General features: G+C 45.3%; 1 protein-coding gene across 2 annotated transcripts in view; it reads left to right on the top strand.

The window, feature by feature from the left end:
* SLC25A48 (solute carrier family 25 member 48) overlaps positions 1 to 18,119 on the top strand; it is a 43,564-nt gene extending 25,445 nt beyond the window's left edge. The window contains exons 6-9 of one of the 2 annotated variants that reach the window (XM_070793610.1): positions 545 to 802; positions 3,486 to 3,619; positions 14,703 to 14,832; positions 17,371 to 18,119. In XM_070793610.1, coding sequence (XP_070649711.1) covers positions 545 to 802; positions 3,486 to 3,619; positions 14,703 to 14,825 — 515 coding nt within the window. In that variant the 3' untranslated portion in view covers positions 14,826 to 14,832; positions 17,371 to 18,119. Of the gene's footprint in view, positions 1 to 544; positions 803 to 2,090; positions 2,389 to 3,485; positions 3,620 to 14,702; positions 14,833 to 17,370 lie in introns of those variants that run through there. The other variant, XM_070793612.1, reaches the window with a different exon arrangement.
* Positions 18,120 to 25,592: the final 7,473 nt, after the last annotated feature.

A 25,592-nucleotide genomic window follows, 5' to 3' on the forward strand; every position in this document is an offset into this window, starting at 1 on the left:
GGCTTGTCCTCTTTTCAAAGGTAAAGAAATAAAGACTTGAAAGGTGCCTACCAAGGTCAGAAAGTTGGTAAGCAGGGCCAGGATTTGGAGCCAGGACAGTTTAGTTTTAAATCTCATATGATTTTTAGCATGCTATGTACAAGTAGACACACACACACACCCACACAGTGTGTTGGACTTTACAGCCTGTGCTTCAAGACAGAGCTTGGTCTGGCTCAGCATGTTTGTTCTGAGACATCGTGCAGTCACACCTGCTCAGAACGTCATAGTGATGGTTGACGGAGAACCCCCGGGCATCCTAAGGCAACAGGTGTTTTATCACCTGGTGGGACTGCCTCCAGTCTGGCGGCACATGCTGGCAAGGGCTCCGCACTGGGATTTCAGAATCCCCATTTGAGCTGCCAAGACAGTCAGAAGGTTTGGTAAAAATCAATTGGTGACGTGAGTGGGAACTCTCAATGGGCTGGGCTGGACTGCCTCAGTGCCAGAGATGGCCAGTCTCCTGCCTTGGGCCACTTGCCACCTTTTTGCTCTGTCTTTGCAGCCAACCTCGGTTTGAAGCCCAGAGTGGCAGCTCTTGGGGAGCAGCCAGCCTACCAGGGGCCTGTGCACTGCTTCGCAACCATCGTGCGGACAGAAGGCCTGGCGGGGCTGTACCGGGGAGCCAGCGCCATGCTGCTGAGGGACGTTCCAGGCTACTGCCTCTACTTCATCCCCTACGTGTTCCTGAGTGACTGGATCACGCCCGAGGCCTGTGCAGGCCCCAGCCCCTGTGCTGTGTGGCTGGCGGGCGGAATGGCGGGTAAGGGCAGCACGGTTGATCCCTGACCCTGTGCTGACCACTGCAGCGGGCCAGTGGGGCAAGGGCAGGGTTCATCCAGCCACTCTTCCAACAGTTCTTTGTTAAGTACCTGCAATGGTCAGACCTGGGGCTTCCTTGGTGGCTCAGTGGTAAAGAACCTACCTTCAAAGTAGGAGATGCAGGGGACTTGGGTTCAATCCCTGGGTTGGGAAGATGCCCTGGAGCAGGGCATGGCAACCCACTCCAATATTCTTGCCTGGAGAATCCCCATGGACAGAGGAGCCTGGCAGGCTGCAGTCCATGGGGTCGCAAAGAGTCAGATATGATCACAGCGACTTAGCACACACATGCACTCACACACACACACACGCATGCACATACACACGGTCAGACCTAGCCAGGCGGAGGAAGGACTAGGGATGGGGAATGGCCCCTCTCTTTCTCCCCGCACCTTCTCTCTGAGTCCCTATTTGGGCTCTTTCTGTTTTCAGTTGGAAGGTATATTTTGAGCACTCACTCTGTGTCAGGTAGCGCTGAGCTTTGAAAAGAAAATCTGTTATCATGGTCCACCTTTTTAAAATATTGGCACCCTGCAAGTCTTTCTAACATGAGGATTTAATTCTCCCCTGAATGTAGGAATTACTCTCCCCATTTTTCAGATGAGAAAACTCAGGTTCAGAGTGACCAACCCAAAGTCACACAGCTAATGCAGACAGTGGAGTGGGGACACTGCCGTCAGAAAGAGCCAAGTTCAAATCCACACTTAGTCACGTTGTGGCCATGGACTGGTTACTGAACCTCCCTCCTCAGAACCCACGCTGCATCTCCATGTCACTTCAGCTGGAAGTCAGTGACCTTGCGGTGGTTTCGAGGCCATCAGCAATCTGCTTGTTACCTTTCTGCACTCCTTTTCTGCTCATGTCCCTTACTTAGTTCGGTGTCAGTCACACTGGTCCATTTCCTGCAACTTGACCGTGCCTGGCTCCCTCTCCACCACAACGTCTTTGCACTTGCTATTCTCAGGGCTTGGATTTAGCAACACATAGGCCACCAGTGACTTTGACAAGATTTGGAGGAAGAGAAGGGTGTGAGAACCTGACTGAAGTGGGATCAAGAGAGAACGGGACGAAAGAAATTGGAGAACCCAAGTACACACAACACTTCTGAGGGATTTGACTGCACTGTATTGGGGAAGAGGGAAACACAGCTATAGTCAGAGAGGGGATGGAAGTCAAGAGAGGATTGCTTCTTAAGAAGGCTGATAGCCTGGTATGTTTGATATTGACAGGAAAGATCCACTGGAGAGAAGAAAATCATCATGACGTCCCTGGTGGTCCAGTGGCTAAGACTCTGAACTCCCAGTGCAGGGGACCCAGGGTTCGATCCCTAGTCAGGGAACCAGATGCTGCAACTCAAGATCCCGTGTGCTGCAACTAAGACCCAGTGCAGCCAAATAAATATTTTTTAAGAAAAAGAAAGAAAATTGTCATTCTTTCTCCTCCTCATCATAACCAGCTGTGCTTGAAACAGGAAATACATAACAGAGCCTACATCTTAGCCACCAGACCCCAGTGTTCCCCATCCCCCTGCATGTCTGAGGCCTGGCCTGTGCCAGCTCCCAGTAAGTGCTCAGTAAGTGCCTTTTGGCTGAGAGGGCAGACAGGCCCCTACTGCTCTCATTTCTGGTGAGAACAGATGCATGTAGCCTGGCAGGCAAACCTGTTTTTGTAATGCCCAAGCCCATGGGCTGAGAACAGAGGGATATGCCAGGGCAGCACCTGGACTGACTCCAGGGAAAGCAGCCCCATTTATCCTGGCAGGAGGCAGGAGACGCCCAGAGGGTTCCCAGAGGACCAAGGCTGGGAGGCCAGGACGGGCAGGGAGCTGGGGACAGGCTAAGGCCTCATTTGGGAGCTGCTGGGCACCAGTTACAAAACTTTGCAAACCAGCTGCCTTGGACTTTGGCATCAGTTTGTTTTTGTCTCCCCGTCAAAGAATGTGCCAATATCTGTGTTTACAGAATAACCTGGTGCTGTTTTCTTAGAGTCCTTTAAAGTCACAAAAGTGCTCAAACTGGGACACCTGAGCTTTATCCAATGAAGAAGACTCAGTGGCACATGGTCCCAAGGGTTCTCCTATTCCACGTCACTGCAAAAGATAAGAGCTCTTTAAAGACCTGCCCCTCCCCCTTCTCTACGATCCCTCAGCTGGCCAGCAGCCTATCTCCAAGTGTTTGTTTAGTGTCTCTGTGTTCAAAATAAATTGTGCCTGTGGGGAGCTACCAGCCTTCAGCCTCAGGCCTCACCCTGGACTCCCTCCCCTGTGTGTGCTTGGAAAGTACTGGGCCTTTTCTTCCAGTAAAAGCTGTCAATACAGGCTTCTGTTTACGAAGCATTAGCTATGCACCTGGCTCTGTGCTAAATGCTTCATTTGCGTTAGTTCATTTGTCCTCACAGCAATCCCACGAAGAGAGGTGCTGCTGGCGCATTTTACAGAAGACAAACCCAAAGCCTAGAGGAGGCAGAAAATTTCTGCAGAGTCCCACAGCATGTGGTGAGGGAAGGTCAGGGACCCCTTTCCTAGGCCCTGACCCTGAGCTCTTTCCAGAAATCTACAGGGAGCCAGTGCCCCTCCAGACCCTGACCAGCTAGCCCCTCATAGCTATTTGTCTCTCTCTTTACAGGAGCAATTTCTTGGGGAACAGCAACTCCTATGGACGTCGTGAAGAGCCGACTGCAAGCTGATGGGGTTTATGTAAACAAATACAGAGGTGTCCTGGACTGCATGTCCCAGAGTTATCAGAAAGAAGGTCTTAAAGTAAGCCCTGCCGCAGTCACGTGTCAGTGACGTCTGGGGTCAGTGTCAGTCCCCAGAGGGCTGCTGCTGCTGCTGCTAAGTCACTTCAGTCGTGTCCGACTCTGTGCGACCCCACAGATGGAAGCCCACGAGGCTCCCCCGTCCCTGGGATTCTCCAGGCAAGAACACTGGGGTGGGTTGCCATTTCCTTCTCCAATGCATGAAAGTGAAAGTGAAGTCGCTCAGTCGTATCCGACTCTTTGCGACCCCATGGACTGCAGCCTACCAGGCTCCTCCGTCGATAGGACTTTCCAGGCAAGAGTACTGGAGTGGGGTGCCATCACCTTCTAGAGTTACACTATTACAATCATTGATCATATATCGAACTATACATTTGAGCAACTGCTTCAAGGGCTGCTGCTGCTGCTGCTGCTGCTAAGTCGCTTAAGTCGTGTCCAAGGCAGGGTCAGACAAATGCAGGGATGTCAGACTTTAATAGAGAAACCAAAGTGCTGGTGGTTACCGTTTACCGAGCACAATGAGCACTGCCTCTGGGGAGCTGCCAGCCTTCAGCAATGGCCTCACCCTGGACTCCCTCTGCTGTGCATGCTCAAAAAATACTGGGCTGAGAGGTTCAGAGAGGACTGGTAACCAATCTGAGGTCATACAGCTGACCTGTGATAGAGCCAGGGCCTGGACCCACCTCCAAGTTGCCAAGCTTGCCTCCTTATCCAGTCCTGTGGAAGCTCTATAGTCAAATCCCACTGGCCTTCGAAGGCAGATTCCCTGGGGATTCCCAGTTCTTTTGCCAGATTGCCAGGCTGGGAAGCCTGATGTGGGGCCTAGAGCCTTCACAACAGTGGGAGAAAATCTTTGGTATTATTGTTCTCTGGTTTGTGGGTCACCCACCCGGTGGGTATGGGATCTGGTTTTATCGTGATTGCACCCCTCCTGCCGTCTGGTTGCAGCTTCTCCTTTGTCCTTAGATGTGGGGTATCTTTTTTTGGTGGGTTCCAGAGTCCTCCTGTTGATAGCTGTTCAACAACTAGCTGCGATTTTGGTGTTCTCACAGGAGAAGATAAGCACACATCCTTCTACTCCACCAACTTGAGCCAGTCCCCTGCCTCCTCAGCCAAATAGGCTGGGAACTCCTTCCTCACTCCCTGCTCAGCACCTCACCCTCACCCCTTTGCCAAGTAAGAACTCCCAGACCCGCCACAGTCACCACATCTCACAAGTTCCAGTTTCCCCATCTGTCTGCTGCTTTCCACCCAACGCCAGCCAGACTCCATCACCTCTGGTCTCGGCTATTGAAGTAGCCTCCAGCGTGGGCTTGTCTCCCTTCTCCTGAACCCAAAGGGCTTATCCTAAATCCTAGCCTCTTCTTGCCTCTAAACTATCTCAGAATGAAGATCAGGTTTCCGCGTCTAGTGTCTAAGGTTATAAACGAATTCATCCCTATCTATCTTGCCTCCCATGATACCTCCTAGTCCCCTCATACTTGCTCTTCCTCGAATGGGCCCCTGGCTTTCTTGTAGTGCTTCTTAGAGGCTTTCCTGGTGGCTCGGTGGTTAAAAAAAAAAAAAATCTGCCTGCCAATGCAGGAGACGTGGATTCCATCCTTGGGTCAGAAAGATCCCCTGGAGGAGGAAATGGCAACCCACTCCAGTTTTCTTGCCTGGGAAATTCCATAGACAGAGAAGCCTGGCAGGCTACAGTCCATGGAGTTTCGAAGAGTCAGACATGACGTAGTGACTAAACAACAGCACAACTTGAATCATCAGACTTGAGTTCCAAACCAGGTCTGGCTACTTGTCAGCTAGGGGAATCCAGGCAAGCTTTATCTCTCGAGTCCTCAATTTCTCCTATGATGACCATCCCTACCATAAAGAGAAGAGACATTTGAAGGTTACATTGAATGAGGCATATAAAAAGTGCTCAGTTTAATGCATAATACATAAAGAACATTTAGAAAGAGTTAACTTTTTAGTATTAGCATTGGTATTTGTATTTATTAGTACTAATTTACTATTGACCTCAAGGCCTTATCTAATATGGCTGCCTCATCCCAAACCCTCCATTTTTTACTAACTGCCATCCAAGTGTGTTCAAATTTCTATTTTTTTGCTCCAGTGGAGGGCCAGAACTTCTCCTCCAGAAACCCGGACTTCCACAAAGGCTGTGTGTGATACTGCCCAAGTCAGTGTTCTCCAGGTCCTATAGCCAAGAGTGGCTGGAAACTTTTCACAGGCCACTGCAGATTTCACTGCCAGGACTGAGGTCTGTCTGCCTATTAGCTGACGCACAGGTGGGCAGGATCCTGTTGGGTCCCTTGGTGTAAGGTGCTGGATCCCACAACTCCCTAGAGGCACCTTTGTTCGTGGATGGTTGTTTAATTTTTGTTGTTGAAGTAAGGGCAAAACGAAGGGTGTCCTGTGCTGCCACGATGCTGGTGTTACTCTCCCTGTGTGTCTACCGATTGTGAGATTTTTATTTCTTCATACACCTTCAAATCACTGTCTAGTGATATTTTATTTCAGCCTGCAGGACTCTCTTGAGCTTTACTTACAGGGCAGTGTTAGTCACTGAGTCGTGTCTGACTGTTTGTGATCCCTTGGACTGTAGCCTGCCAGACTCCTCCATCCATGGGATTCTCGGGGCAAGAATATTGGAGTGGGTTGCCATTCCCTTCTCCAGGGGATCTTCCCGACCCAGGGACTGAACCCAGGTCTCTCGCATTGCAGGCAGATTCTGTACCGTCTGAGCCACAGGAAAGCTCTTAGAGGGTAGGTCTAGTGGTAATGTACTCCTTCAGCTTTTATTTATCTCTCTTGAAGGATAGTTTTTCTGGATATAGAATCCTTTTTCAACAGTTTGTATTTTCTTTTAGATCTTGGGATATATTGACCCATTACCAATCATTGAAGTCTCTGATGAGTAATCTGCTGAAAGTGTTATAGAGGATCCTTTGCATATAATGAGTCACTTCTCTCTTGCTGCTTTCAAGATTCTCTGTCTTTCAAAAATTTATTATAATGGGTCTTAGTGTAGATCTCTTTGAGTCCATATTACTTGGAGTTCATTGAGCTTCTTTGATATTTACATTCCTGTTTGTCATCAAGTTTGGGAAGTTTTTGGCCATATTACTTCAAATACTCTCTGCCTGCCCCCCTTCTTCTTGGACTCCCACAATATACTGCTCCGCTTGAGAGTTTCCCACAAGTCCCGTAGGCACTGTTCACTTTCCTTCAATGTTTTTTCTTTCTGTGTCTAAGACTCAGTGATTTCTCTTGTCCTGTCTTTGAGTTTGCTCATTCTTCCCTCTACCTGCTCAAATAAACCTTTGAATCCTTCTGGTAAATTTTTTTCATTTCAGTTATTCATTCAGTACATTTCAGCTCCAGAATTTGTCTGGTTTCTTTCCAGGTTTTCTATTTTTTTATTTATACTTCTGTTTTGTTCACATGTCATTTTCTTGACGCTCTCCACATCTTTAGTTTTTCAAGCATCTTTAAGAAGGGTGTTTTAAAGTCTTTGTCAAGTAGATATGCTATCAGGTCTCTTTGGGGGACATTTTCTGTTGATTTTTTTTCTTTGAGTCGACAATACTTTCCTATTTCTTACATGCCTTGTAATTTTTTACATTGAAAACTAGACATTTGTGTCTAATAATGTAGTAATCTAGAAATCAGATTCTGTCTCTTCCCCAGGGTGTGGTAGGTTTCGTTTTTGATTGTTGTAGGCTATCTCTGTGCCAAAGATCAACCTGAGGTGTAAACTTAAGGTTTTCTCAGGTTTTTTCTGAGCCTGTGCCTTTCCCTGGGCATGCACGGTCACTTTTAATTTTCCCCATACATGCAGTTGCTTTTGAATTTCCTAGCCTTTAATGTCTGGCTCTCAAAAGAGGAAAAAGAGAAAAATGAAGGGAAAGGGGTCACCATTCCTTTAAATTCCCTGGAAATCACTTCAGCCAGAGGAGGAGGGGCTTGCAAAATGGAGGAGGATGTTAAACAAGAATGACTGTCTTCCTTTTTGCACCTCGTGATCAGAAACAGCAATCAGTGGCTAGGAGCAGATGTCTAATATATTCGGAGGATGAGGTTTTCGCTGCCCACCCTGGTTCCTGCAAGCTGTGTGCAGGTTGCTCCAGGAACATGTGCACAGCTGCCTGCCAAAGGGCTTGGAGTGGGGGATAGGTAGCTGCTACTGTGCTGAAAACTAACGTTGACCAAAATTAACCACTTCCCAAATGCTCCCCTGGAACTTGGAAGCCTTCAGTAAACTCCAGGGTTCTAAAGTAGTTACATCAGACAAATTCTGTCAGTGTAATAGCTGTCTAGGTGAGGAGACAGAGTCCTGACATCTTCTTAGAATTCTCACTTCAGTTTTTCCTTCCAGTTTTATTGAGATATAATTGGTGTACAGCATTGTGGATGTTTAAGGTGTACAACATAATGATTTGACTTACATATATCATGAAATGATTAACACAATAAGTTTAGTGAACATCCATCATCTCATACAGATATAAAACTAAAACATAGAAAAACATTTTTTTTCCTTATAATAACAACTCAGGGTTTCCTCTCAATCACTTTCATATATGATGTATAGCAGTGTTGATTATATTTATCTTATTGTATATTACATCCCTAGTACATATTTATCTTATAACTCAAAGTTTGTGCCTTTTGACCACCTTCATCTAATTTCCCCTCCCACCACCCTTCACTTCTGCTGCTAAGTCGCCTCAGTCGTGTCTGATTCTGCGCAACCCCATAGACGGCAGCCCACCAGGCTCCCCTGTCCCTGGGATTCTCCAGGCAAGAACACTGGAGTGGGTTGCCATTTCCTTCTCCAATGCATGAGAGTGAAAAGTGAAAGTGAAGTCGCTAAGTCGTGTCCGACTCTTAGCCACCCCATGGACTGCAGCCCACCAGGCTCCTCCGGTCCATGGGATTTTCCAGGCAAGAGTTCTGGTAACCACAAATCTAATGTTTCTTTCTGTTTGTTTGTTTTAGAAGTATAATTGACCTACAACACATTGTTAGTTCCTGGTACACAGCATAGTGATTTGATTTTCCCGTACATTTCAAAATGATCACCATGATAAGTCTGGTCACCATCTGGTCACTGTACAAAGATATTACATAGTTATTGACTATATTCCTCGTGCAGCACATTTTATACCCATGACTCATTTATTTTGTAACTGGAAGTATGTACTTGGTAATTTCCCTCACCTGTTTCTCTCCTCCTCAACACTCTTCCCCCTCAAAACCACCTGTTTTCTCTCTGTATCTATGACTGTGTTTCTGGTTAGTCATGTTTGTTCATGTGTTGTGTTTTTTAGACTCCACATATAAGTGAAATCATACAGGTTTTGTCTTTGTCTTATTTCACTTAGTATAGTACCTTCTAGGTTCATCCACGTTTTCACAAATGTCAGGATTTAATTCTTTTTATGGCTTGGTAATATTCCATTGCACATACATGTATCTTCTTTATCCATGCATCAGTTGATACACACTTAGATTTCTTCCATATCTTGGCTACTGTAAATAATGCTGCAATGAACATAGGACTGCATATATCTTTTCTAGTTAGTGTTTTCCTTTTCTTTATGTAAATACCCAGGAGTGGAATTAGTAAATTGTGTGGTTGTTCTATTTTTTAATTTATTTGAGGAACTTCCATACTATTTTCCATAATGGCTGTGCCAACTTACCATTATGAACACTTTTCTCCACATCCTTGACAACATTTGTTATTTCTTGTGTTTTTGATAATAGTCATACTGACTGGTGTGAGGTGCTATCCCATCATGTTTTAATCTGCATTTCCCTGATGATTAGTGATGTTGACCACTTTCCATGTGTATGTTGGCCATCTATATGTCTTCTTTGGATAAATGTCTATGCAGGTCCTCTGTTCATTTTTAAATCAGGTTGTTTGGTTTTTTGATGTTGAGTTGTATGCGTTCTTTGAATATTTTGAATATTAACCTCTTATCAGATATATCATTTGCAAATATCTTCTATCACTCATTAGGCAGCCTTTTTCTTTTGCTGGTAGTTTCCTTCACTGTGAAAAAGCTTTTTAGTTTGATGTAATCCCATTTATTTATGTTTGCTTTTGTTTTCCTTACCTGAGGAGACTGCTCATAAAATATTGCTAAGACTAATGCCAAAGAATGTACTGCCTTTGATTTCTTCTAGAAGTTTTATAGTTTCAGGTCTTACATTTAAGTCTTTAATGTGTTTTGCATTTATATAGGGTGTGAGACAGTAGTCCAGTTTTTCCAAAACCATTAATGAAGAGGCTGTTTTCTCCCCATTTTACATTCTTGGCTCTTTTGTTGTAGATCAATTGCCCATATAAGTGTGGGGTCATCTCTGGGCCCTCTGTTCTGTTCCATTAATCTATTTGTTTGTTTTTGTACCAGCACCATACTATTTTGATTACTGTAGCTTTGTAGTATAGTTTGAAAGCAGGGCATATGATACTTCCAGCTTTGTTCTTTCTTAAGATTGTTTTGGCTATTCTGGGTCTTTTGTATTTCCATACAAATTTTAGAATGATTTGTTCTAGTTCTGTGAAAAAATGTCATTGATATTTTGATAGAAATCACATTTAATTTGTAGATTATCTTAAGGAGTATGGTCTTTTAAATAATATTAATTTTTTTAATGAGCATGAGCATGGTGTATCTTTCTATCTCTTTGTGTCATCACTGATGTCTTATAGTTTTCCAAGTACAAGTCTTTTACCTCCTTAGTTAAACTTATTTCTGTGTATTTTTTAGGCAACTATAAAAAAGACTGTTGTCTTAATTTCTCTTTCTGTTAGTTCATTGTTAGCAACAAATTTCTGTATATTAATTTTGCATCCTACAACTTTACTAAATTCATTGAAGAATTCTAATAGTTTTTTGGTGGCATCTTTAGGATTTCCTTTGTGTAGTATTATGTCATCTGCAAACAGTGACAGTCTTACTGCTTTTCAAATTTAAATTCCTTTTATTTCCTTTTCTTCTCTGATTGCTGTGGCTAGGACTCCCAATACTATGCTGGATAAAAGTGGTAAGAGTGGATTTCCTTGTCTTGTTCCTAGTCTTAGAGGAAATGCTTTCAGCTTTCACTGTTGATAATGAAGTTAGCTGTGGGCTTGTTATATTTGACTTTATTATGTTGAGGTATATTCCCTCTATACCCACTTTATTGAGAATTGTTATCACAATTGGATATTGAATAATTGTCTTTTGTATTTTTTTTTGTAGCAGAAGCACAGTTTGTGGTTCAACCAACAAGTACAAAGGGAAACATAAGAGAGATTCAAAAGAGATGCTCAGTTTTTGAGATATTCTGTTTTCCCAAGTATTAATGTGTCATATTTCCAAAAAGTCTGCAGGAGCAAAATATATTGCTGATATCATTTCCTACAAAATTTACTGTGTTGTTAAACACAAAGTCCTAGAAAACAACTGAGGTCAGATGATTGATTTCTTAATCTCAAAAGTGTCTGACCCACAGTGTATATTCAGACAGGTTTTAAGTCGTAATAGCAATATTAAAGCTGATTAACTACATTATTGATGGAGATTAATTATTTTTATTAATTGATTAAAAATATTATAGTATTTATAATATAAAAATAGGAAGCTTCAAAAGGTATAAGAGGGACACAAGAGTGTTCCTCCTGTGACCCCCAGTCTTTTCTCAAAGGCAATCAGTTATGAGTTTCTTGTGATATATTTTCAAATATTCACAAACTGTGCATGCATATATGCATGTATATATATTTATGTGTGTTTGTATAAGTGTTTGCATATAAACATACATAGTAACATGAAAAAAATCCTACACATCCCTGGAAAGTTGGGTAGTCTCACCATCAGATCCCCAGCAGCAGCAGGAAGAGCACCTTTTCCTGAAGCCTGGGGCTGCCTCCAGTCCCAGTGTGCTTATTGCTGGCTTTATGGAGTCCCCATTCCCAAGGAGTTCTGCTGCAGCTCACTGAGGCTGCAACCTGTTCTCACTTCCCTATGGAAGAAGAACTCGATGTAGTAAAGAACTGGAAAGGAGTGAAATAAAGATGATGATGCCCAATTTTAGTAGCCCCTTATAACTCAGTGATTACCAGGAAAGCAGTCTTGATGATGGGGGAACTAGAAGTCCATGGACTTCGGGGGCAGCCCCAAGTCAGAATGGTAGAAAGATGGGGTAGTTTGGGATCCATTCTCTGCCTGCTTTGAGGATCATCCTGAACCACATGGGTCGTAGCTCACACTTGGAGAGCTGTCATCTGCAATAAGGAGGCTGAAGGAGTGACTTGATGTCCTCTAGCTCCACAGAAGTGACTGCTTTGAGTGGGATCAGGACAGTTGGGTGAGACTGGATGACTCTAAGGAGAGATGGAGAGGACCATTTGTAAGTAGACAAGCTTCCTGAGGCATCAGGGTTGGTTGCTCTTTGGTTCTGCCACTTGGGGGATCTGGAACCTTTCTTCTGCTCTAGGAATCCCCCTTCGCCACTGCCACAACCACCACCAGGACTCTTTTGGCTCAGAGACTTGTTTTTTCTCATTAAGGAATTTGTTCATGTGTTCATTCACTCATTCCTTCACTCATCTGCCCATCCAACTAGCCATTGATTCATTTAATAAGATTTATAGAGGATCTTCTAGACCAAGCACAGTGCAGGTGCTGGGGATTCAAATGGGAGCCATACACATAGCCCAGCTCTCACTACTCTGATTAGGACTATTAATGAGTGGATAGACAAGTCATAGGTGATTGGAGGATGGTGTGAGAAGGGCTGTGATGGCAGAGATACCAAGGGCACAGAAGGCAATGGGTCATAATCCTACTTGGTGTGGCCGTGGCAGGGCTACCAGAGGGTAAAACCGAGTCTGGAGGCCATCCCAGCACCGGGGACCAGAAGAGGGTCAGTGGTGGGAGAGAGCTGGCCCGGCAGGAGGAATGGCAGGCCAATATACTGCCCACAGTGTCAAGTGTAAGAGGCAGCTCAGAGAAATGCAAGGAGCATGTGGGTCCTGGAAGGTCAGGGAAGGGTATGGACTTGATCTTGGGAAGTGGGTACCGTTGAGGAATCATGAGGAAAGACTGTCTAGTGATCTTGTGTTCCAAAAGCCAGGGTAAAAGCCAGCAGGTCTGCACTCTGCTTGCCATCTTTGGGCCTCACAGCAGAGCAGGCCACAGCCGGGGGGAGGTCCTCTCTGGCTGTCTGAAGTGGCCCACCGCTCCTGCATGGCCCAGTGCTGTCAGGGAGGAGGATCCCACTCCAAGCTGGGTCCTGCCTGGCCTGCCTTGCCTTGTGGAGGTGCACACGGGAGCCTCTGTGTACACCCAGCATGGAATTTTCCTCTCAGAGCCTGACCCAATTGTTGCTGTTATTCAGTCACCCTGGGTGAATTCCATCTCTGTGGAATTCCAGAAAGGTTAGACATTAGAGAGGAGTGCTAATGTTACAAGGAGCCTGCTTGCCCCTACCTGAACGCTTCACTGTTTGTCTTGGCCACTTGCTCATCTCTGTGGATCTTGGCCCATCAGTTCCCTTCCCTGGGGCCAAGGCTTCCCCCCAACCCTGGGTATACTGAGGCCCTTCTCTCTCCTTCCTGACAAAGCTGCATGTCCCAGGCTTCCACAAGTGTCACGCTGCAGACACCTCTCCTGAAGGGATGTCACCTGATGTCCTGGCCCATGACAGTGGTCTGCACCTACCCTGACACTAGAGTCCCAACAACTAAGGAAACTGGGTCATGCAAAGGGCTGGACTTCTACCTTCTGAAAATTAAAGTACCGAGAAGTACTATTCACAGACTACAACTGAATAGTAAATTATACAGGCATCAGTTAACAGGTTACCTCTTACACCCGACAGTTCTCAGGTCATTCATGTGTGAGTAGCGATTTGCCTTCAGATGTGTCATCTCTTCCCAAAGAAGACATTTAATGACAGCTCCTCCCCACCCTGGGGCTTCCCAGGTGGCGCTACTGGTAAAGAACCCTCCTGCCACTGCAGGAGATACAGGAGATGCAGGTTCAATCCCTGGGTTGGGAAGATCCCCTGGAGGAGGGAATGTCAACCCATTCCAGTATTCTTGCCTGGAAAATTCCATGGACAGAGGAGCCTGGAGGGCTACAATCTATGGGATCACAAAGAGTCGCTCATGGCTGAAGCAGCTTAGCACACCTCCCCACCCCACCCCTCACCAAGGCCTTTATTTGTTTTCATCATGTTATGGGTTACACTGCAATTATTCCTGAATGGGGCTTATGTCCCCAGTAGGTTATAAACTTCCCAAGGGCTGGGACCACATCACATAGATCAATGTCTACCCAGCACCAGGCAGGAAGAGTCACAGTGAAAGGGCAGCACTCCCTAGGGGTGATAAATCCAGTCTTCTTGTATTAAAGGCAGAGTTTAGCAGCTCAGTACAGAGACGCCTCAGCATTCATGATGGAAGTGCAGTGCTACTCTGTATGAAGTAGTGATTTCATACACTATTGTTAATAAGGATGGTGTGATTTGTCAACAGTTAAGGAGTGCTTACTGCAGGACACACACTGTGAAAATGCCTTTAAAAGCAACATGTCATTTATTCCCTCAACAACTGTAGGAGGTCAATAGTATTATTACCCCCATTGGACAGGTGGGAAAATCGAGTTCTAGAGCCTTGGCCAATTTCCCAGGTAACATACTGCTAACTGGCAAAGCTGTGCCTGGACTCCACATCTGCCGTCTGGAGCATGGCCTGAATTAGCTCCCCCTACCCTGCCCCTTCTGGGACGTCCTGTGAAGCACCAGTCACAGTGCTTGGTCAGGGCCTGGTGCCCTGTCTACCACTGCAGAGCGTATGGAGCTGTAACTTGCAGTCCTAGAACCAAGCATGTGTTCGCGTGCTCATGAGAGAGAGCACAGTTTTAAGCAAGCGAACGTGGTGTTCACGGGACTCACCTGTGAAATGGTAGTATCTAGCGCATGCATACTGGGCCTGCGAAGAAACGTGCCTTCAGAAGTGATGTGGATGGGGGCGGAGGGTGCCGGTCCGTGTCCTGTGATAACCCCGCCTTCTGCCAAAGGTGTTTTTCAGAGGCATCACGGTCAATGCCGTGCGGGGCTTCCCCATGAGCGCAGCCATGTTCCTTGGGTACGAGCTCTCGCTGCAGGCGATCCGTGGGGACCACGTGGTGACCAGCCCCTGAGCGCCAGGTCAGTGCACCTCTTTCCCTGCCACTTGTGCCCTCCCGGAACTTAAAACCCCTTCTTTGCGTGAGAGTGGTGTGGACTTCGGAAATTTCCCTGTTTGTTTCCTGTTTAATCTGTGTGTGTTCAGGACTGGAATTGCCACCCTTCTTGTCATCAAAAAACTCTTCTGAAATGCCCACCTGTGGCTGGTCATGAGCTAGGCGGTCAGTAACTGAGGCCGGCCCAGAACTTACCTGTTTGTAGCGAGCTCATCTGTCTGTTTCCCATTCAGCCCTTGGAGAGAAGTGCATTAGCTTCACCATACAAATTCAGTAACCCAAGATAGAGGTCTCGAACCAGGGTGCCCACCCTCTGGTACACTGTCTCTCCACCTCACTACTGAATAGGCTCCTAAAGAACAGCCTTTGCCACCATCTCTGCCTCCCATACCCTCTCCTTTTCCTGTTCTCATTGTAGAAAAGTCACTGCAACCAAAGGGATCTGAAAACTGAAGTCTGAATAAGTGACTGCCTCGCTCCACTGCCCTCGATGGCTCCCGATTGCCCTCTAGGTTAAGTGTCAGTCCTTAAAGCCCTCGTCCTCAGCAGCATCCTGAACACACCACCCTCACTCTTGCCTCCGGGCCTTTGTGCATGCTCTTCCAGCCTGACACCTCTCCTCAGACCTTCCTCTTGTCCTTGGCCTCGCCAGCTCCTCTTTGTGATCCAGGCCCTGGTGTAGGAGCCTCCTCCTGCAAGAAGCCTGCCCTGATGCCTCGGCCAGGAGGAGGCACACCTGCTATAGGCTCTGCTCCCAGTCAGCTGAAGGTTCCAGGGGAGCTATAACTGGTTTTCTCCTTTGTATCATTAGTGCTTCCCATGAAACCTGGCGCACAAATGGTCGCACAGAAACATAATCGAGTAGATGGATGACCAGCTTCCAATATCCCCTCAATTCCTCCTCCTCTTCTTCTCCCTTGTTTTCCCCTTCTCTTGTTTCAGAGCTCAGAAGACAAAGTGGAATGAGTCACTGAATTTTCTGGAAAACAAGAGACCATTTTGCTTCAGTCATGGCGACTGCAGATTCTCTTAGAAAGGGTGGTTGGTCCTCACTAGGAAGGTCTAGCCAACCTGTCTGCTGCCTGTCCTGTATAAGAGCCCAGCTAGGATGCATGGATGGGGCCAGATCCTAGAGCCAGGGGAAGGGCAGGATGGATGAGGCTGATGAGAGTGAGTCCAGGCCCTGCCCCGGACGCTTGCTTTAGTCACATGCTTTAGCTTTTTATTAAAGCACCTACATCCACAGCCTTCCTGGCTTTTTGCCCTCTCTTACAAAAGGGAAAGGGTAGCAACACATTTTGCATAATTAAATACCCTGGGTAAAGAGTCACTGTTACTTGGGTCATGTTCAGGACAAGGAGGATAAATCTGGTTCTTAAAACTTTTCAGATACTGACCACATCCTCCTTTTAACAGATGAAAGTGGCTTTAAAAAAATCCTATCATAAAATCAATGCATTTTAATGTAGGAAAACATAGAAAATGCAAATAAAAAGAATAAAATAAAAATACCTTTAATCCCATGGCCTTGTTAATATTCTTCCAACTTTTTTTTTTATCCCCCAATTGGGATCCAATGTTATACAATGTTTTATAGCTCACTCCTCCCATTTAATAGTTCAGGACCATTTTCCCATGTCATTAAACTTCAGCTGCAAAGGGTTTTAATGCCAAGGCTTCACAGATCCCAGAGTTGCTGGACACTTTCCTGAGCCATGGCCCCCTGCCACTCACGGCCACCCTGGTTTGGCTACTTCAGGAGGAAGGAAGATGTTTCCAGCAAGCCCAATTCTGATTGTCTTGGATTTGGCCTTTCAAAGCAGTGACTGGAAGTTTTTCCTTCTGAAAATGCTCTGATAAGACAAAGGGCACAAATGTCTGTGTCTTTCCTGTGCACGGGTGGGTGGGGCTAGTGCCTCTCAGGTGGAGGAGGGAGTTCCCAGGAACTCTTCTGGAGCCTTGTCTTGAACAAGCCTCACACAGAGAGTTCAGCTTCCTGCTCTAACCCAAGAACACCAAGGCCCTTCAACAAGTCCTGGATCTGAATTTACCAAGTAGCGCTGAGATCTCTGGCAGCAGTAGCAGCCATGCTTTGAAGACAAGGGAGTCAATTCCCTCCTTGTAGCCTAGACTGAGGACAGAGTGGGGTGAGGCAATTAGAGAATTAGGGAGCCCTGCAGTTCCTAACAAGTGGTGGGATGCTGTCTATCTCGAATGATGCTGGCCCACCATCTGCCGTGACATTCGAACTTCACTGGCCCTCTCTCAATTTCAAGAAAAGTTCATTTTCAAGGCAAGAAGATACATTTCCCCACCCCCCCAGCAATGTCTTTCATTGAACTTTTACAAAACAACCCTGGACAATCTCATAGCCCCTCCCCAGCCTGTTCTCATGGTAATACTTTGCCCAGTGTTGCTTCACAGAAGCAATTTGACTCCTAGATCTTGCTGACTGATAATCCCAGTGAGATGACAGTCTTAACCTTTCCTCCTTTTTCCCCAGGTTCAGCATCACCTGACCAGAACCTCATTCCGCGACAGCCGATGCTGATGGTGGCGGCATCTCCAGAGCCTGAGGTGGTGAATTGACCGAAGAGAGAAAAGGCCTCTGCACTGACCCTAAGCCAGCCGGGCTCACCTTGAAATCCCTTCTTGCCCAGCATTGAGTGCAGGTGGGGTGGGCATTCTCTGGGCCTTCTTTTCACGTGGAGAGCAAAACAGAACAAAGTGAACTCCTGATCCACAGTCTGATTTCCATTATGATGTCATTAATCTAAATTTGACTTCTCACTGGAACCACGCTGGAACCACGTGGGGAGACCACTGCTCTTTTGCTATTATGTGTCCATGACGTCACTCCTGCTTCTGTGCCACCAGAGACTTCCCTCATCAGTCCTGCAGCCCCTTCCTCCTGAGGTGAATGCAGTTTCTGAATCCTTCTCAACACGGTGCCCTGGGGAGCTACCATCAGCCAGCCTGATGCATCCGTTCCCAGCTAAATCCCAGTGGGGAAGGTATCTTTAGATTCCGAATCCCCTACCCTTTTTCCCCCCTTGAAAGGGTCTTCCTTGATTTTTCCACAGCCCCCCATCCCCCTTGAGTGATTAAGAGCATGTCTCTGAAAATCCCCTCTCCTAACAGGCCCAGGACAAAGCATGGCTCTGGCGCAAAGTCGAAACATTCAGTCTCGTCAGTTTATCCTGTTACTGTAGCAAAGGGTTCCCTGCTTGAAATAAAACCCTTAGTATGGTCTCCTTGATTTTTCTCCTTTACTACCGCTGGCCTTGCAGCATCCCAAGGCAGCTCTACGGGCTGTGGTCTAAACTCTCCATCCCGCCAACACCAGGGTGTTTGCTCATTCCTTCAGTCATCAAACATTTTTGAGCATTTACTCTATTTCGACGCTGTCCTTGATGTTGGGGACAGCCTTGAGGGTCCCCCGTGGTCCTTCTGCTCCGGCGTATGAGAGGCAGTTCTGTTTACACGAGAGTTGGGTCTGCATGCATCACTGGGCTAGGTGGGCACTGTGGATGCTGAAGAGAGGATGACTGGCATCTGGTCCATTACCAGGGGAACCTGAGGTGTTTTCTGTCACACAACCAGAGCATGTTAATTAAGTCCTCCTCAGTTGGATCATTGCCTAGTGCTGCTGCTGGTTGCCAGTTTGTTTCGAAGTAGTGTTGTATTCGCTGGGCCAGCTAGGGTATTCTCTTGGGTGCTCCTGATGAGCTGAGATCCAGAATAGCCTTCTTCAGGTAGAACCTGTCCCAGAGTCTCTTGATCATCTTGGCTCTTCTCCATGATTGAAGGAGGTAAGTTAAAATGGAAATATGATGTTGGCAGTATATTAAGTGCAAAAATAAAGTAGCAGGATAAAACGTGATGTTTTTCATTTTTAAAAATATGTTATATAATATTTAAAGATGGATAATTACATAGACATTGAAAAGAATCCATAAGGAGACACATCAAACCTAATAGTGGCTATTTTGGAAATATGGAACTGGGGGAAGACTTTCAATTTCTACTTTGATGATAATGGTGATTTCTCTGTGCACCATTATAGAATTTACATTTTTTTTTACGAGTGTGTATTAATTTTGTACTTTAAAAAAAATAAAGGTACATTTATTTTCAGAATCAGGTTCTGTACTAGGCACTTACTTCTCAGGCTTCTGCTGGCTCGGCTGCACTGGCCAAGCTCACCCAGGCTCTGAGCAACAGCTGTCCTCTGCCCACCCTGTCCTGTCCACCCCGGGCCAGTTGTACACAGCCTGTAGCACACTTTCTGTGTACATACACGTACACACACACAGAGGAACACCTGGGCTGGGAAAGGATGCAACTCTACCTTAATGAAGGCACTTGACCCCAACCCAGACAAATCTGGTATGTAGCCAGTCCTGGGAGCAGTCACCAGACAATAGCCTTCGCTTCCTCTTAGATTCTCCTGGAGGAGATAATATTGGGGAATAATTGGGACCAACCATTTGGGGGTTTTCCTTAGTCCACACATAGTAGCCTTTCTTTCACTCAACCCGAAAAAGCATGTGTTGAATCTGACTCTGCTTATTGCTTGTGCTAAGTGGTGGGTGACCCAGGCAGGGACCCTGCCCTCAGGAAACTTAGTACAGGTTGATTCTGTGTCTTCATTAGCAATATGTTTACCAATGAAATTCCATTTTTAAGGGAGGCTGAAGAGAGAATTTCATGTCGCGCACCAGGTCTGGTGTCTGCATCCTGGGCTTGAAGAACTTTAAACTTGCCCTTTTACCTTCCCGGGGACAGCGAAAATAATGCCAGTGACTGTTCCTCGACAACAGAGGTTCTCCACCATGCTCCTTCCACCCTGCAAAACTATGGAGGGCTGCAAGGGATTTTTGTTTATGTAGATTATAACATTTGCAGAAACTAAAATTGATGATTAAAAAAAACTTTTATTGGAGTATAGTTGATTTAGAGTGTTGTGTTAGTTACAGGTGTATAGCAAAATGAATCAGTTATATGTATACATGGGCCACTCTTTTTTTTTAGATTATTTTCCCATATAGGTCATTAAAGAGTATTAAGTAGAGTTCCCTGTGAGATGCAATAGGTCCTTATTAGTTGTCTATTCTATTTGTAGCTGTATGTAGTATTGTGTGTAGGTCAGTTTCAATCTCCCGATTTATCCCTCCTCTCCTTTCCCCCTGGTAATCATAAGTTTGATTTCAAGATCTCTGAGTCTGTTTCTGTTATGTAAATAAGTTCATTTGTGTCATTTTTCTCAGAGTCTGCATATGAGCGCTGGCCTATGATATTTGTCGGACTTATTGAATTTAGCGTACTAGTTTCCAGACTCATTCATGTTGCTGCCAGTGTCCTTGTTTTAGTTTTTATGGCTGAGTAATACTGTTGTATATATATATTGTATATATGTGTATACACGACATCTTCCTTATCTAGTCCGCTGTTGATGGACGTTTAGCTTGCTCCCAGGTCTTCGCTACTGTAGATAGTGCTGCAGGGAACATTGGGGTGCATGTGTCTTTTTGAATTATGTTTTCCTCCAGATATATGCCCAGGATTGGAATTGCTGGATCTTGTAGTTCTATATTTAGTTTTTAAAGGAACCTCTGTACTGTTCTTCATAGTGATTGTACCAATTTATATGCCCACCAGTGGTGTAGGAGGGTTCCTTTTTCTCCACACCCTCTCCAGCACTTACTGTTTGTAGATTTCTTTGATCATCAGCATCCTGACTGGTGTGAGGTGATAACTCACAGTAGTTTTGATTTGCATTTCTTTAATAGTTAATGATTTTGAGCATCTTTTCATGTGCTTTTTGGCCATCAGTAAAAACAGATTTTTTAAAGTATTTGTTTAAAGTATAGTAAGAATGTTAGCATCACATATTTTAATGAAACAGTTACTTTTTCCAAACAAAAACAAACAATGAAAAGGGTTGCACTGTTTTACATTTTTGCAAATCTTCTAATATCTGGCTTAAACAGAGGACAGTTGGATTCCATATCTGCTTCTGCTTTCAGTCAGTTGGGATACCTCTTGGCATGAAGTTTTCTGAAAATTCCACTGTACACTTGCAATGAGAGTAAAAAGGCAGATGACATCTTGGTGTCATATGAAAATAGTTTTGAGTACGGCTCTCTCTTTGAGAACACCTGATATGCATACACACACACACACACACACACACTTGATATGCACACGCACGCACGCACACACACACACACCCCCCCCGAAAGTGCTCTTGGCTGATAAACTGTGAAATCGCCACTAAGTGGCAGCAGAGATCAACTAAATGCACCATATGTCGGCGCTTCTGGTACCTTGCGGCATTGGCGTCACTGGTGAGAGCAACTGGGCCCCCTGACACTTCTCTTCCTGTTTTCAGGGTTTCATCATCTCCATTATTGTCACTGTTCTTTTACTTCTCTGTGGTGGAACTAACTTCAGGCCAGGGAGACCTTGTCTTGGGTTCTAGCTCCAGGTCTGTAATCAGCTACCTTCATAATCTTGGCAAGATTTGGCCCTCTTGGACCTCAGTTTCCTCATCTGTAAAATGGCCACACTGGGTGGCTCTCCCTTACTTACCTTCCAGGGCTTCAGTAAGACTCTAGTGCTAAAGTGGTTTTGTAAAATGCGAAACACAGGGAGGTGGTGGTGGACGCTGGGCACTCTGTGATATTTCTTGTTCCTGGTTTCAGCCTGCCTTCCTCTCTCTGAGTCTGGGTTATTAGCATTCTCCAGGGGGTGATATGGAGTGGCTACAAAAGTGATGCCTGGGCCTTGTCTCTGCCTGTAAAGCTCTGACTTTTGCAATGCTTGGCTCCTAGGCCTTTGGGACCCCCAAGTAGACATCTGGTTTGTGAGCTTGATTGGGTGGATGTCAATGCCAGTGTGACCTTTCTGATGCCCAGGATATCTGTGGAGTCCTTGATTCAAGTCCTCTCATGTTCTGACTACCAGTGCCTCTCTCTGATGGGCTGATAATCAAAGAAGTTTCCAGCAAACACTTGGCCAAGCAGCGAAGTCCAGCCTGTGAGCACCTGGGAACCAGAAAACCCACTCAGACTGACTGCTTCCCGCCCTTAGCTGGGAGTAGGGAGGGCCCAGCTTGCTACGGGCTCAGTCACACCCATATCAGCCATCACATCACCATCAGTCACACTCACCCATCACAGGACCCAGCCCCAGTGCCCTGTGCTCCTGCTTCCTGTGGTTTAGGAAGACATCCCTGCGTCTTAGTCTCCTTTGTGCTGAGCCCAGCACTGGCGCCCGCTGCATGCTTTACTGGTGTTTACTGATTGATTTAACCATATCCTCAGGTGTACAAAAGATTTTTTAAAAAGAAAATTGCTTTTTTTTTAATTTAATGAAGTTTAGTTTTCTCCAAGCTTTCATTCTACCTGGTGGCAGAAAGAGTGATTTTGCCATTTCAGGTGTAAAATTCCGGAATTCCAAGTAAAATTCAGGCAGTTCAGTACTTCCTCCTCCTCCTCCCTCTCCTGGGGTGACTTTGAATTCTTGGGGCTTGGGGTTTGAGGGAGAGGCTTCTGGCTCTTGGCAGATGCTCCATCCTGGGCTAGCACTCTCCCTGTCCAGTCCTGGGGCATGGCCTCCCCTGCACGGTGGCTTCTGTGCAGACATCTTCATTCCCGTCTGGTCCTGGCCTCATGGCCTCTGCATGCCGTATCTGCCAACCCCGAGGCCCCTCTGACATTACTGTGCTCCATGACACATCTACGCCCTTCTTGGTTCTGTGGGAAAAGCTTTGCTGTCAGCGCTGAAACTACTCAAGGGCCGGCATCAGGTCCACCTTCCTGGGGCTCCCTATGCCACACCATTTGGTGGGTAGTAGGAGGCAATTTGGGTTGTAATCTCCCAGGGTGCACAAGACGTGCAGCTCAGGAGCCCTCCCTTCTCAGGTCCTCAAGCCTCTCTGGATTTCTGCCACCACTACTCCAAGGTCATCTGGGGGCCAGGCACTCCCCAGTGTCTGCTTCCACGGTGTTTCTCTTCCATGGGTCATAGAGTTGTTACTTCCTCCCCTAGAACTAGAATCTCTACATTTGGAAATTCAAAAGCCAAGAATTAATGTCTGTATTAATCAGTAAAGAACAGTCACCTCAACTGATGCAGAAAACGCATTTGACAAACTCCAATACTTGTTCATGATAAAAACGCTCAGTGAAAGAAAACAGAGTTTCCTCAACCTGATAAAGTGCATCTTCAAAAAGTCCACAGCCAACATCAAACTTATGGTGAAAGGCTAGATTCTTTCCTACTAAGATCAGGAACAAGACTCTGGCCATTTCTATCCAGCATTGCACTGGGTGTTGTAGACAGGGTAATTAGGTAAGAAAATGAAATATAAGGCATTCGCATTGGAAAGGAGAACTAAGCTATTTCTACTTGCAGATGATATGATATTGTACATAGAAAATCCTAAAGAATTCACTAAAACCTGCTATTCAATAGACCCAATAAACAAGTTCAGCAAGCTTTCGGATGTAAGATCAACCTACAAAAATAAATTCTATTTTTATAACTTAGCAATGAAGATTCCTGAAATGAACCCAGATATTCAGCAAACAATTCTATTTACAATAGCATTTGAAAAATGAAATATTTAGGCACATTTTAATAAAAAGAAGTACAGGACTTCTACACTGAAAGCTATAAACCTTATTGGAAGAAATGTTTAAAGCTCTCAATAAACAGAAAGATAGTCTAAGTCAGGGATCAGAAAATTAAATATTGTTACGATAGCAGTACTTCTCAAATTGACTTACAGATTTAATTCAGTCTCTCTAAAACTCCAAGCTACTTTTTTTTCCTTTCAGAAACTGAAAAGCTAATCTTAAAATTCATATGGAAACACCAAGGACCCAGAGCAACCAAAACAATTTTGATAAAGAAGAGTAAAGTTGGAGGACTCACACTTCCCTACTTCGAGGCTGTGGTGATCCACGCAGTGTGATGCTGGCACAGGATAGACTTGTAAAGCAACAGGATAAAACAGAGTCCAGAAACACACCCTTACATTCGTGGCAAATTGGGTTTTGATGTGGGTATCAAGACCCAAGATGTGGGTATCAGTGGAGAAAGAATAGTCTTTTCAACAAATGGTGTTGGGACAACTGGGTATCCATCCACATACCAGAAGTTGGAACTTTATCTCATACCATATACAAAAATGAACCCAGGACAGATCATAGACCTAGATGTAAGAGGTAAAACTGTGAAACTTATAGAAGACACAGAAATATATCTTTGTGACCTTGGGTTAGGCAAAGATTTCTTGGAATAATGAAAGTACAAGTAACAAAATAGACACGTTGGATGATAACTTCAAACTTTTGTACTATCAGTACCTTGAAGAAAAGAGACAACTCACAAAATGGGAGAAAATATTTGCAAAACCTGTGTCAGATAAGGTATTTTTATCCAGAAGATACAAAGAACTCTTACAACTCAACTATAAAAAGACAACTCAGCTTAAAAATAAACAAAAGATTTGAATAGGTATTTCTCTACAGGTGGCCAATGAGCACATGAAAAGATGTATCAGTAGTTATAAGGGAAATGCAAATCAAAGCTACCATGGGGTACCACCTTATGTCCAACAGGATGGCTACAGTCAGAAAGATAATTACAAGTGATGATAATTAAGTGGAGAAATTGGAACCCTCATACATTGCTGAGTGGAAACGAAAAATGGTGCAACTTCCTTGGTAAACTGGAGAAGGCAATGGCACCCCACTCCAGTACTCTTGCCTGGAAAATCCCATGGGCGGAGGAGCCTGGTGGGCTGCAGTCCATGGGGTTGCAACCAGTTGGACACGACTGAGGGACTTCACTTTGACTTTTCACTTTCATGCATTGGGGAAGGAAATGGCAACCCACTCCAGTGTTCTTGCCTGGAGAATCCCAGGGACGGGGGAGCCTGATGGGCTGCCGTCTATGGGGTCGCACAGAGTCGGACACAACTGAAGCGACTTAGCAGCAGCAGCAGCAGCAGCAGCAGCAACCTTGGTAAACAGTTTGACATTTCCTCAAAAGTTAAACACAGCATTACCATATGACTCAGCAATTCCACTCATAGGTATATACCTGAGAGAAAGGAAAACATTCACACGAAAAACCTTTATGTGAATGTCTGCATGCATGTGTGCTCCATTGTTCAGTCATGTCCAACTCTTTGTGACCCCACGGACTATTGCCCACCAGGCTGTTCTGTCCATGGGATTTCCCAGACAAGATTACCAGAACGGGTTCCATTTCCTCCTCCAGGGGAATCTTCCCAGCCTAGGGATCAAACCCATGTCTCCTGTGGCTCCTGCTTTGGCAGGCAGAGTTTAACCACTGAGCCACCTGGGAAGCCCTATGAATATTTATAGCAGCATTATTCATAACAGCCAAAGAACAGAATCAACGCAAATGTCTATCAACTGATGATTGGATAAACAAAATAGAGTATATCCATGCAATGAAATATTATTTGGCTATGAAAAGAAATGAAATGGGACTTCCCTGATGGTCCAATGGTTAAGACTCCAGGCTTCCATTGCAGGGAGCCTGGGTTCAATCCCATGTCGAGGAACTAAGATACCACATGCTGTGCAGCATGGCCAAATTAAAAAAATAATAATAAAGAGATAAATGAACTACTGATGCATACTACAACATAATGAACCTTGAAAGCATCATTATAAGTCAAAG

This window comes from Bos indicus, chromosome 7 (genome assembly GCF_029378745.1).
Source record: "Bos indicus isolate NIAB-ARS_2022 breed Sahiwal x Tharparkar chromosome 7, NIAB-ARS_B.indTharparkar_mat_pri_1.0, whole genome shotgun sequence".
Lineage (NCBI taxonomy): Eukaryota > Metazoa > Chordata > Mammalia > Artiodactyla > Bovidae > Bos > Bos indicus.